General features: G+C 40.8%; 1 protein-coding gene across 2 annotated transcripts; it reads left to right on the top strand.

Moving 5' to 3' along the window:
- Positions 1-799: 799 nt before the first annotated feature.
- LOC109430001 (probable RNA 2'-phosphotransferase) lies at positions 800-2,473 on the top strand. Of its 2 annotated transcripts, none has more exons than XM_019690408.3 (2): positions 800-994; positions 1,748-2,473. In XM_019690408.3, the coding sequence occupies exon 2, from the start codon at positions 1,762-1,764 to the stop codon at positions 2,413-2,415; it is 654 nt and encodes a 217-aa protein (XP_019545953.3). In that variant the 5' UTR covers positions 800-994; positions 1,748-1,761; the 3' UTR covers positions 2,416-2,473. The 2 variants fall into 2 exon arrangements, with proteins under 2 accessions (XP_019545953.3, XP_019561559.3); XM_019706014.3 differs by having other exon boundaries at positions 812-955.
- The last annotated feature ends 10,890 nt before the right edge of the window (positions 2,474-13,363 follow it).

Raw genomic sequence — 13,363 nt, 5'->3', positions numbered from 1 at the left:
GTTGACTCACGGTTCCTGTACTAACACCAGGTCGAGGTCCTCTTTGGGAAACCTGCACCAAAGTATGCCTGATATGTCGCTTTTGATGCTGCAGGTTTGCCTACAGCTATCAACTTGTAGATGATGACTACATCGCTTTTGGTAGCTGGCGGCTTATCGTTTTGATTGTGTGCCTTCAGTGGTTGATTCTGGGACATCCCTTTGCATTTCCAGTGAGTTACTGTCGTTCTCACCACGTTTGTTATCCATTTTCGAGTTTGTTTCAGCAGTTCGTTCTTGGGATTCAGTCTTTCACGAATTTCCACATGCCAATTTTGGATAATTTACCAAAATGAAACATCAGGTGTTGCTTCAGATATTTGTTACTCATTAGGAAAGGGATCTGCAAAGAAAAAAGTAGTTAAATTGGGCATGCCTAATCTAGAAAGTTTCAACGCCTTCTAGAAGCTTTTCCCATGATTTCCCATTCCCATTCTGAGCGTAATCCAACTGTTTGAATTGTTTCTTTTATGGGAAGAAAAGTCTTCTCCACTTCCTTCGTGTGTTTGAACTCGGGCATGACTCAACGATGATTTTTAGATTAAATACAAAGTTCAAGAATGATGTAAACTAATGTGATCATATGATCCACATTATAAACAATTTTCATTGGAATATCATGAAAAAATGTATTCTGGATACCTTCTTAGCTAGAACTTGAAACAAACTTGAAGAAATTGTATTTATTTTGAAAATGAAAACATATTGACTGTCGCTATTTCCTTGCAGTCTTGTAGCAGTTCTACAAATTTTAATAAATACTACTCCCTCGTGTCTGGCAGCCACATCAATGCAAACGTAAGATTCAGACGAATTGCTTTGTGTGTGAAATATGTAGCTCGAGGGAGACGAATGGTTGTTTATTTTTGTATTTCACAATCACCGGCTGAGTTGAGTTGAAATCCGTAGACAGTCAGTGAGTAAACCATAGCCGGAAAGGATAGTATTGATCAAGGCATTTAGCAATGTGTTGAAATTTGTATGAGAAACAATATGTGAATTATACTATAAATTATGTTAATGTTAACAAAGTGCATAAGGCCAAGAGAAAGATCAATTTGAAAACCAGACAAAAAAAAACAAATTAGAATTTCAGTGTTGTCTATGATTCATATGATATATGTTTCGAAATGTCGTTTAAATTTTTGAACAGGTACAGCATGCATAACTTTTTCTTCTTCTTGGCGTAATATCTCAACTGGGACAACGCCTACTGCTCTGCTTGATGTTCAAACAATTATTAACTGAAAGATTCTTTGCCCGTAATAACTTTGCATTAATAAATCTTGTGGCAGGCACGAAGATGCTCTAATGCCAAAGGATCGAAAAGTTCTTGGACCGATCGGAAAACGAACTCGTTACCCTACCCTCACTATGGTCTTGCTGAATACCCGCTCGATTACCGCTTCGACTATTAAGGCCCTTGAATAACAGCTCGCACCAATTTAAAACTTCGATTAACTGCATATTTAAATCAATGTCATAAATTGTGGATGAGCATACTATACCTATGCTTCCATGAACCTGAAGGCACATCTGTTTGAACTTAGGATTAAGACTAAAATAGCATTTTAAGAGAATGAACAACTGCCGTGCTAGGCTGGGAGTCGTATGTTCGAATCTCACCTATAACACGTGGCTACATTTTTATCTATCAAAGCACAAGATTACTGAATTTTACATTTTTATTTTTTAAATTTTATTTTAGCTAAAACCGACACAATGAGCCACAACAGAATCCCACTCATACCGAATGAGAAAATATTCTTCCAAGAAGAATCCACACGTCGAAGGCCTCCAAACGATTCCAACACTTCTCGCCCCCGCAACCACCGTTCCCATGGCCAAACCGGGGCCTCATCTTCATCCGAATCTCGCCAACACACCCTAACCCCGCAGAAATTTTCCTGGCTACTCCGGCACTCCGCAGCCGTGGCCGAACACATGGACCCGGATGCCTTCGTCGGGTTCGACGTGCTGCAGCAAATCAGTGGCGCCAGCAAGGACCGTATGCTGGAGCTGATCGCCCAAGACCAGAAGGGACGGTACGAGATCCGCGGGGAGGAAGTCCGCGCCGTCAACGGTCACAGTGTGCACTTTTTCGATAACTACGAGGTCGTGGAGGGGGATGGACGGCCGGAGTTTTTGTACCATGCAACCAACAACCAAGCGCTGCCGTTGATAATGGGTGGAGCGCTCAAGAGGATGGGGCGCCATTATATCCACATGTACGATAGGCCACCGTCGAAGACGTCGGTGCGATACCGGATCCTGAGGATAAGACCTCCTCCGGGGCATACACTGTACAGGACGAAGAACGGGTACATCTTGAGCCGGGAGGATATACCGGCGGAGTATATTGAAATTTTGAGTTGAGCTTCTATGTTATTGTTACATTTGTTGAATATATTTATGAATGCTAGATCGAAACCAATTCTATATGTTTATCTTGGGCTTCATTATAACCAGTTCTGGTATTAAAATGATGACAAATTTCAATTACTTACCTTATTGTTGTTCCGATCGAGCTCGTGTGATGCAAGCTAACAGATTACTTCCCATGATGATATTTGTGACAGTCAGTGTACTCAACGCCGTATTTAAGTGTTCGTCGCAGTATTGCTTCCACCTTTTCAACATGTAAAGATAAAATTTGAATTAATTTGATTCTTGTCTGATATTTAGAAAGTTTCATTTACATACATGAAGCATTTCTCCTTCTTCACCCGACGATGACAAAGCACGTAGCATTACGTTTCTCCTTGCACCTGCTGGTAATAAATTCGTAGATTAGGGATGTTGGAGCTTCTTTTTGATCATCACGAACGTAAGTAATGTTTACGCCGTTTGATTCTCCGTACTGAAGGCTATGGTGTCTTGTTTGATGATTTCTGTAATTAATTCTTCCATTTACCAGGACAATTATCCTCGAACTTAATTACCCTCAGTGTACCAGTAGCCGCTCGTGTTCCAATAGCCGCTCACGAGTGTAGAAAACAAAGTTTCCTGCAAAAATACAATCTTTTTTCCACGGATATTCAAAATATGCGTGCCGAATTATACACGGATGAAGACAATCATACATATTTATGCCAATTAACATCATTTTGAAGACGGTGAGCGGCTATTGGAACACGAGCGGCTACTGGTACACTGACGGTATACTGTTTTAAGACCGAGCACGCTATGATTGTTGACTCACGGTTCCTGTACTAACGCCAGTTCAAGCTCAAGAACTTTAAGTCATTTTAGACATATATAACACCAGAACACCATTGATTTCAGTATTTCACAAATCTCGTCATTGTTGTTTATTCACACAACTCTATCACGCTTTGCCAGACTTCTGTTCCCGCTCATCCAGACTGTCTCTTCTACTCAATGCCTGCAGCTATCGATCCTTCTACCACGTGTTGAGCACTATACGCTTGATGCCTCTCTTGCATGCTGTACGTTTGCTTGCTGGTCATTGTGAGTACGGTACATCTTTCTGTGACTGGTTGTGCCTCTTTCCTTGAACCTTTGTTTGCGTCTTGCACTGAAAGGCCCCAAATTGATAAGCTGACTGTGGCTCTCATAGCTTGGTAACCAAGTTGGCAACACTAGATGATTCTTCCATCATCTGAAATAAAGTAGCGTCAAACTAATGGATTCTCGCTGACCTCTTTCGGTGCGTTGAGATTCGGTTTCGCAGTACCCAGGTGACGGGGTCCAGATGACTGTCGAGTAATCCAGGATGTGACGAACAATTCAACAATATAGCGACATCCGAGTCCTTGAACATCAGCGAAATGGAAACCAAGCTTCGACGATGCATTAGCCACGACATAGGCAACATGGTCTTTGAATTTCAGTTCAGAGTCAAGCAGAACTCCTAGATCCTGGACTGACTCGCCTTTCAACTGGACACCTTTCAAAGCAAAAAAAACGAACCAGGGAAAGGTTGAAAACGGCACAGTAAGGGCGCTTCAACAACGTTTAATAACGAGTGAAAGGATGTCACTCGGAATACATCCGGTGGAAGATTTCAAATCTTTACCAGCAGCAATTACGACGTTGGTGATAGCGAACTGCCCTCCAGATGCTGGAAAACTGGGAACATTCTGTGAGACGTTGGCTATATCTTGCGGGTCAAGTTACTCATTGCCGAAGACACTGTTGAATTGTGAACGGAACATGTGGACTCTGCTGTACATAGTAGCCGTCTCCATTCCACTCGGTCCATGGCTGTTTGTCTCCAGTTCCGCACTCTGCGTAGGGTCCGCAGGTCGTCCTCCACGTCTCGTGGAGGATCGTGGACGGCTAGCCAAATTATTTCCTTTGATTGTTGATGTGACGCCAAAAACTCTTGAGCAGGCAACTTTCGGTTTAGATGGGCATTGTTGAGATTATCGCTGAGGTGTTTGTGTGCAGTTGTCGCTTCCAGATAACTTGCTACCATGGTATCCGTACAGTATTTACTGTGGCGCCCAAGAGCTGCTCGTGTTGACATTTTTGTGGGCAGCATTTGATCAAGGCGGTTTATCATTTCATCGAAATTGGCTCGACTGAAATCATAGGAGATACTTTCAAAGGTGTCGTAAAAGCAACGATAAATACAGATTCACTTCAACATTCAATAGCAGAGGCAGAAGATATCCCATGGAGATCAAACAGGAAAACTACATGGCCTCTTGCGTTGCAAGTTGATAGAGCCATGTATTCTGCCTAGATTGTTGATAGTGCAACGGTGGATTGTCGCTTCAAGTTCCAGATGACAGCTCCACCGCTCTGCAGGGAAACATATCATCTGACCGACCGTCGTGTACCGGATGTTTCCCCAATCTGCGTCCCTGTAGCCATAGAGTTTCGTGTCCCCGGCTCGTGTGTACGTAAGCTTTTCGTGCGTCGTACTCCTCAAATCGTACCCCGCGGAACCAGGATTACTTCAATAACTGCTAACCAAACTTACCGCATGATTAATGTCCGGCCTTGAACATTGCGAAACAAATTGTAGTCCCCCGACTAGCCCTCGGAATTAAACATCTTTAATCTTCTCCTTTTCTTCTTCGTTTGCAGGACACATTTCCTTCGTGAGCCGCTGGTTCACGTTGAGGGAAGCAGGAGCATTATTACAGCCGATCATGTTGAACTTCCTCAACAGCTGATAGATATAGTGTTCCAGGTCGATTGGCATGGCGCCGTCCGATCTGGTCCCAAGTCCTTCACCTTGAACTCGGCAATCAGCTGCTGCTTGATACTGGCCACAAACCGCCGATCGTTGGAAAGAATGAGGAAATCGTCCACGTATATTGCTATAATGACGATCTTTCCTTCAACGCAACTATCGAACTTCGACCGGTTACAGTCCCCATCTGCTTGAGTTTCGTTTCTGGTTCAATACTCTGCTGGTCTACTACAGGTCGAACAGAGCTTAGGGCCTGTCCATAAACTACGTAGACTCTTAAGGGAGACGGGGGCTCCATACAAATTTTGAAAATTTTGTATGACCAGTCTACGAGGGGGAGGGGGGGGGGTCTGAGATGGCCGAAAAAAGTCTACGTAGTTTATGGACAGCGCATTACTGCAGTTTGCAGACTTTTGTTGGTACCCTGTCGTCACGGCACCCTTCTGGCTGCTCCTTGAATATCTCCTCGTCATCCAAGTCGTCCTGTAGGAATGCAGTCACCGCGCCCATTAAGTGCACTTCGATCCTTCGAGTAGACGTATGCGCCGAAGCAGTTTTGCCCGGCGGCGGCGTTTATAGTAATTTAAGGCAGCGGCGGCGGCGACGGCCATGCCTATTCGGCGGCGGCGGCGGCATAATCGGCGTGACCTTATTTTTTAGTGAAATGCTTAAAAACGTTAATACGGAATAATTTGTTTCCTTTACTTAAGTACAATTTTCATCTATTTTGTGTGAAAGGTGTAAACGTACACGCTAACGCCGCTCAGCACTAAAGTGCATAATTTCCAGACTACACCAAAAATGTGTAACCCTTGCACTTTCACAAAATCAGCTCCTGTGTCCGCAAAATCGTTAAATTCGCAAAAATTTTTGTACAGCAATCTAGCTAGGTTTGCTAGTGACCTTGGAAAACAAAAAAAATATCGACATTTCGCATCTAGACGAGTGTACGAGCTGTTTTTGAGAATGCGTAATTGTAACACATTTTTATGTGGTCTGGAAATTATGCACTTATGAATACACGCTAAGGTCAGTTTACCTTTTTTCCAAAAAGTGCACAACCGCAAATATGCGTAAATGACACTCAAATATAGGTAAACAAGACTCAAATATGGGTAATGTGTACCTAAATATGAGTAATTGCAACCCAAATATGGGTAAATATTACCCATAAATGCGAATGTGCACTTTTCCAAAATATGAGTTTTATTTACCCATATTTGCGTAAAGTTTACGCAAATTTGAGTAAAATTTACCCATATTTGAGAAAAATAGTAAACTGACTTTAGCGTGTAGGGCTTACACATTCTAGGTGCTGAGTGGTTTTAGCGTGTATGTATATCAGAGATTTCATTTGAAACTATCCTTGCAAGAATTATGCTATGAATTCCAAAGAGAATCCTTGAGGACGTTTACTAGGAAATTTATAAAGGATTCTTCTCGATAGAACACAACGTCCCACGTCTCTTCTTAGAATATTCTTTTCTAAAACTCATTTAAGACCAGTGCGGTCATGGTAAAATCTATTTTTTTAGTTCTGTTTTTTCATGAATTTCTCGTAGGATTCTTCGCGACCCTTAAAAATCTCTTCAAATATTCCTTCAGGAGTTCCTTCATAAATCACTTCAGGATTTATTTCTTGACGTTTCTGCAAGAATATCGCAAGAATATCTCTTTTTGGAATTACTGCACAGCATTCTTCAGTTTTTCAGGATATTTCTTTTTGCGATTCCTTTATGAATACTACACAAGTTCTTCTAGGGAAATTTATCGGATAGCTTTATTCACTAATACCATGCAGACATTATGCAAGAAATTCTTTCAAGAATCCAAAAGTATGTACTGGAGTTCTTCCAAGGCTTGTTCCATATCATCCTTCAGCAATTCATTAGAGGATTTTTTAGTACCTTTGTCTGCAATTTCTGCACGAAATTCCGATGAATTGTTTTCAAGGATTCCTTCAGAAACCTCTTCATGATTTAATTCAGAAATTCATCAAGGATGTTCTTTAAAAATGCCTTCAGTGATTTTATGAGAAACTAATCAAGGATTTTTTTCTTAAGTTTTTCCAAAAATTACTCAAAAAATTCTTTTAGAAATTCTTCCAAAGAAATCTCAGAAGATTTAATTTCTCACCCTGTTGGGGAAACAAACCACGGCGTCCCATTAACTGAACTTTAGTGGTGAATCTCAGGAGCTCCCCCAACGATTGTTTCTGAAAATGTTTCAATGAAATTAAATTTCATCAGGAAATTTTTTAACATTTCTATAGAAATTCTATCAGATAACCCTCCAAGAATAACTCCTACATGTTTCATGTAATTTCATAAAAAAAAACTTCAGTGAATATCTGTGGAGTAATATCTCAAAGAATTCCCGGAAGAATCTCCAAAGAGATCCCAGAAAACATTTATGAAAGAATCGCAGGAGGCATTCCAAAGAGAAACCTTCTAGGCATTACCACGGTAACCCCTGACGATATTTTCCAAGGGATTCCTTGGAAGAAAATCGTGGAAAAATGTTTGAGGTAATATCAGTAAATTCACGAAAAATCCTAAAACTACTGAAGGAGTTTTAAGTGATATTTCAGACGGAATTAGGCTTTAGATTAAATCCCTGGCCAAGATCACAGGGTTCGACGGTATTAAAGTGAAGGATGTTGATTTTAATTCTTGTAATGAAAATATCACCTTCAACACTTTAACGCGCCTCCAACGGTTCATTGCGAACCGGCTGCTACAGATGGAGTATGGATTATTCATCAGATTTGCTCGATATACAGGAGGGACCTGCTGGGACCTAGTAGTTTCTATACCCAGAAAACAGTTCCTTTCGATTGAGTCTGGGAAGGTTTCGAGAGTCGATGTGAATCACAATGAAAATATTTGTGTTTTGTGACGAGTCTCGGAATCTTTTTTGAGTCAGCCGACGTTGAACTGTTGTCTGGGATTCCCACTATTCGGTTAATTTTAACAATTCAATTCAAATATGTAATAATTAGTAGTATCTCGTGTATTCAATTTGCTAATACATAGTTCTCAACATTTGGTGTACTATCGTGATTTAATTTTCTCTATAATTATTTTTATATCTGATAGTTTTGTGAATAAACTTTAATATGTTTCGAATGCCTAATGCTTAATGTTTTCTTTTTCTTACAATATCAATTTAAAATAACTAAGAAACTAGTAGTGGGAAGTGCAGCATTTAATAGTGTTTGCTTATGGATGCGAAGCTAACGTGTGATGAAGACGAAATCGACAAAAACTGACTACTTAGGCTTTGACTAACGTAGACTATTTATGACAAATTAGAGATTCTTACATTTTTCGACTGAGTGTATGAAAGGTTTTCTTTAATTTGGACTTATTTGGACCGATGCTGATAGTGATAATAAAATAGTAGATAATAACAGTGGCGATTCCCTAACCTCAACTGTACCTGTTAAACGAATGCAAATTCTTGATTTTTCGCAATAAATTGGCGTGTAATTTGTAGAAAATGACGAGAATAGCCGTTTCCGCCCATTTTCAATTTGATTCGGATCCTAAATTCTCCGCAAATGCAACTTTGAGGGTCGTTGAACAGGTATAAAGTGAGGTTACGAGATACACTGGATAATAAAAACAGTAGTAAAATGATGTAAAGGATGAACAAAAATAGACATAACGAACACATCGACCATCGTTACCGATCATAGGCACACAAAAGATTACTGAATTATAGGGCACAACATAAATTTGAACAATAACATTCTTCAAACCTTGACATGACAAAAGAAAAAAAACATACAAAATCGACCATACGACAAAACCAAAGATTTCACACCTTCTACCGTAACCTTCTGAGTCAGTACGCAACAGTGTCTTACTGGACGACATGTTCCAAAGGCCTAGTGAACTGTCGTTGTCCGCCCAAACGCGAGACGATTGTGCGCACAGTGATGGGAGAGGTTTCTACAGGCTTTAGATTAAATCCATGGGGGAATTTCTGAAGGAATCCTTGAAAGATTTTTTGAATAAATTGTTTATCTAATTCCTGAAGATTATGTCAAAGAATCCCAAGGAATTTTCTGAAACAATTTTAAAAAGAGTTGCTAAAGAAATACTGGAAACTCTCCCTCAGAAACCCTTGGTGAAATTCCTACAAGGATTTATTAATAAATATTTAGAAAAATTCCAAGACAAATCTTTTGATAAAATTCATGGAGGATGTTCGGAAAGAATTCCCGAAGAAATTCAAGAACATAGTTTTAAAAGAATCCCTGAAAGAATGTCTGGAGAAATACTTTAACTTCTGTAAAGGTTCATAGAAATTACCAAAGGAATATATGTAAAACTTTCTAGCAGTTGTTACTGAAGATATTTCTAAATTTACTAAACGATCAAAAGAAAAATTCCTAATGGTATCCTTGGAAGAATTTCAGGAGGAATTCTTGATGAAAAACGTGAAGGAATACCCGGAGGAACTCATGAACTTTATGATTTTTTTTTTCAGAAATCACTTAAAGAATATCTACTGGTATTAAAATAAACAAAATCATGGAAGCACTTCTGAAGAATGTCCTGGAGACACTATATGAAGAAATTTATAAAAGAAGCCCTAAAAGAATTTTCAGAGTATCCGATAGAGGAATTCCTGAAAGATCCCTGGGATAACTGTGTAAATATAATTCCTGGAGTTATTTCTGAAGGACGAACGTCCATAAGTTACGCCACGTGTTGAGGAGCAAGGAGTTCCGAAGAATGTAATAATTTCAGTAGAGTCCTATACAAAGTGTGTGCCATAGAAGGAGGGGGTTGTTTTTGAAAATGAACCTTATTTATGGAATTTCTAATAAATCAATGGAGCCATTTCAACAGGTGGAAACTTTATGGAGAAACTTAAAATATCTCTTAAAAATATTTCCGAGGAAACATTCGTTTTTTAAGAATCCTTGGAGAAGTTTCTAAAAGAATTCTGGACTTTTTATTTTCTAAAAATAAAACGCTGTAAGAATGTCAGGAATCTTAGATTCTCCGGAGCAATTTCTGAAATAATCCATGGGGGAGTTTTTTTAGAATTCATGGTGAAATTTTTGGGGGATCCTCTATAGGAATTTCTGAAGATTGCATGGAATATATGCCTTCAATAATGTCACAATTTTCCAAGAAATAAACAAAGAATATGTAGGAGGATGTGTTTGTGAATTAGATCACCGCCAAGATTTTTGTTTATAATTCGTTATGGTTTACAAAAGAGACTCGCTTAGTACTTAAAATAGAATAAGTAAGGATCTTCAAAGTATTGCTGTAAGAAATCACTAAAGTAAATCACATAAAAAAATTATAAAAGATATACAAGAACTTCAGAAAAATACACCTAATATGAAGAAGAAAAAACAATAGAAACTGATTGAAAAATTGATACCAGATTTAAATAGGGAATCGCACCACTTGGGCGGTGGCTTCTATTTTCGTCTGTTTTCCGCTATAACTCAGTCAAATTTGAACCAATTGACACAATTTTTGGAATGCGGTGAGATAGGTATTGTATCTACCCGTGTACAGCATTTCAAGTCAACTGGTTCAAAATTGACTGAGTTATAGTGGGAAACAGACGAATATAGAAGCCACCGCCCAAGTCGCGCGATACCCTAGGTGCTTCGTAAAGTGTTGACGAGAAAAATCTTTGCCGTTTTCTCATCAGCGTGGGAAATTTTGTTCGGCGGCGTGGAAAAATATGAACAGCGGCGCGCCGGGTCAGTTTAACTGGCGGCGGCGGCGTGGAAAAATCGTCAGCGACGGCGGCGCGGCGCGGCGGCGCACACGTCTACCTTCGAGGTCCAGCTTTGCCACCAATGCAAGGATAACGCACTGTTGCATAACGGACGACGGTAGAGTACGTGTCCTGGTTTTCCACGCCCTTGATCACCAGTCGCGCCTTATACCGTTCGATGGAACCATCAGCGTTCGTCTTAATTTTGAAGACCCACTTATTCATCAATGCCTTCCATCCTGTAGGTAGATTGACCAGACGCCATGTGTCGTCAATCACACACGGATCTTGCTCTCTATCGCGTTAATCGCGATGCTTCTTGAAAGCTGCTGACATCGTCCCGCATTGCTGCCACAATCCTGGGAAGAAACAAGTTTCTGAGACAGGGCACTGTATGTGACCTTATATAATCAGAATACTTGCCTGGTCCATGGCGCATCCTCTCGCTGCACCTCAGAGTAAAATGCACACTGTCTCGATTTGGATGCAGAGAGAGCGCCACCGATTGAACTACTTTTGCCCCCAAACAACTTGCTTACAAATCTTCAACTGCATTCGGTTCCAGTTATGTATCCGTGACATCAACGACCTCAGCTGTACCTTCGCAGTATGGTGCCACTTTTAGTATGACCGGCTAACGAAAACTTGCTCTGTCGCCGGATTGAATGCTCTGTATCCCTTGGTACATTCTGCATAGCCAACCAAAACACAGCATTTTGCATCCCACGTCGCCAGTTGACTCGTGCTCAACTTCACACGCTTTGCAGGTAAACGTGACTTGATACCCTTTCTTGTAAATCTGGATCACAGACAAAAGGTTCAGTGCGAGACCTGGAACACACAAAACGTTAGCGATAACGAGAGCGGTGTACGTACCTTCTACACTGGCGGTAAGCTTCACGCTTCACGGGAGGGCCGACTGCGATCGGCACATATGGCGTCCTGCTCCAGAATTTAGGATCCAGCTCTTCGTCTGCTGCACCGGCTTATGCAGTGCCAGTAACGCCACCTGGTTGTGACGACCAGAGCCTCTGACGAACTTCGACTTCTATGGAAAATCGGATGCGAAATGACTTACCATCTCGCACTTGAAGCAGTGCACGTTATATTTCTCCTTCTTGTTGCGTTTCCTGTTACGTGCCAGCAATGCTTCGACAGAATGTCCAGATCGTTCATCCCTTTCGCAAGTCACATCTTGCAGGATCTTCTACTTGACTACATCCGCCGCTAATTTGAACTCCAGACGCTTCGACCCCCATGGTCATGCCTTCATACCGCCTCGGTAAACCCATCAACAGGATCAACGAAAGCAACTCGTCCAACATGAATCCAATTTCTTCGCCCACGTACTCTTCCACCGACGAACAATCGTCTGACTCCAAACGCGTCACTTTGCGTAGCAAGCTGTTACGAGCTGTTACAAGAAGTTACGAGGGGGAGTGCCCGTGGAACGATACAATCGCAATTAGGCAGGAAGAGAGCATGAAATTTTACATGCTTGCCTGTAAAAGCAGACTGGAAGACCTTAGCTACAAACTCCAGCAAAAGGTAGGAATGTGTCGATACAGTATGATACCTACAAGTAGTTGATTTGACTTCCCCATCTTGTTAACTTCTGCACAACCTGGGTTCACTGTAAAAACCAGTTCAACGCTATTCTGATTCGTTGGAAGATCTTCGCAGAACTCTCCAGAAATCCGTGCCCAAATAGTTTTGTTACCCGATGAATGCTCGTTGCTTTTCAACACAACTCCATTGCATTCTCGTATGCAGAGGGTATGAACCGACCCGCTAGCAGACATATCGTCGCAGTTGATAACGAGGAAGTCTATTTTGAAAATCAATTTAACGTCTCTACTGCTGTTGTATTAATGATGACATCTTGAACCAGTATTACTGTTGTGTTGTTAAGAGTTGTTAGTCGGTTCGTCGTTTGGCAATACAGATTCCTATCCGTACATGATTCGCATAATCTCCCTAGCATCGAATTTATCCCAGGGTCGTCGTAAACCTGCTACTTATCTGGTAATAGTGAATTTGATAGACAAAATTTTACTTCAGAAAGACTAAACACAAAGCAACTTTCTAGGTATTCATATCCCTAGTTTGAATCAAAAGAGAATAAAGCTAGAGTATAGTTCGGTAGATCTTACTCCGTAACGCACCACAAAATGGGTGATCTACCCACGTTACGGGTTCAGAGAACGTTGCCAGGCAAGTCTAGTCTAGTCTAGCAGAACCCTGCTTATAGAAATTCCAATGTAAAGAAAAAAAAAGTTCATGGGACAGAATGTCATACTGATTCCTTTTAGTGTTTTTTCATCAAAACTTAAAAAGAACTGTTCCCACATCTGTTTTGTTCCCTCCTGCTTCCATTTTTATCACCTCCTCAGCGGACTG

This window comes from Aedes albopictus, chromosome 1 (assembly GCF_035046485.1).
Source record: "Aedes albopictus strain Foshan chromosome 1, AalbF5, whole genome shotgun sequence".
Classification (NCBI taxonomy): Eukaryota; Metazoa; Arthropoda; class Insecta; order Diptera; family Culicidae; genus Aedes; species Aedes albopictus.
The sequence above is the reverse complement of the archived record's forward strand: the minus strand, read 5'-3'. Positions and strand labels throughout refer to the sequence as shown.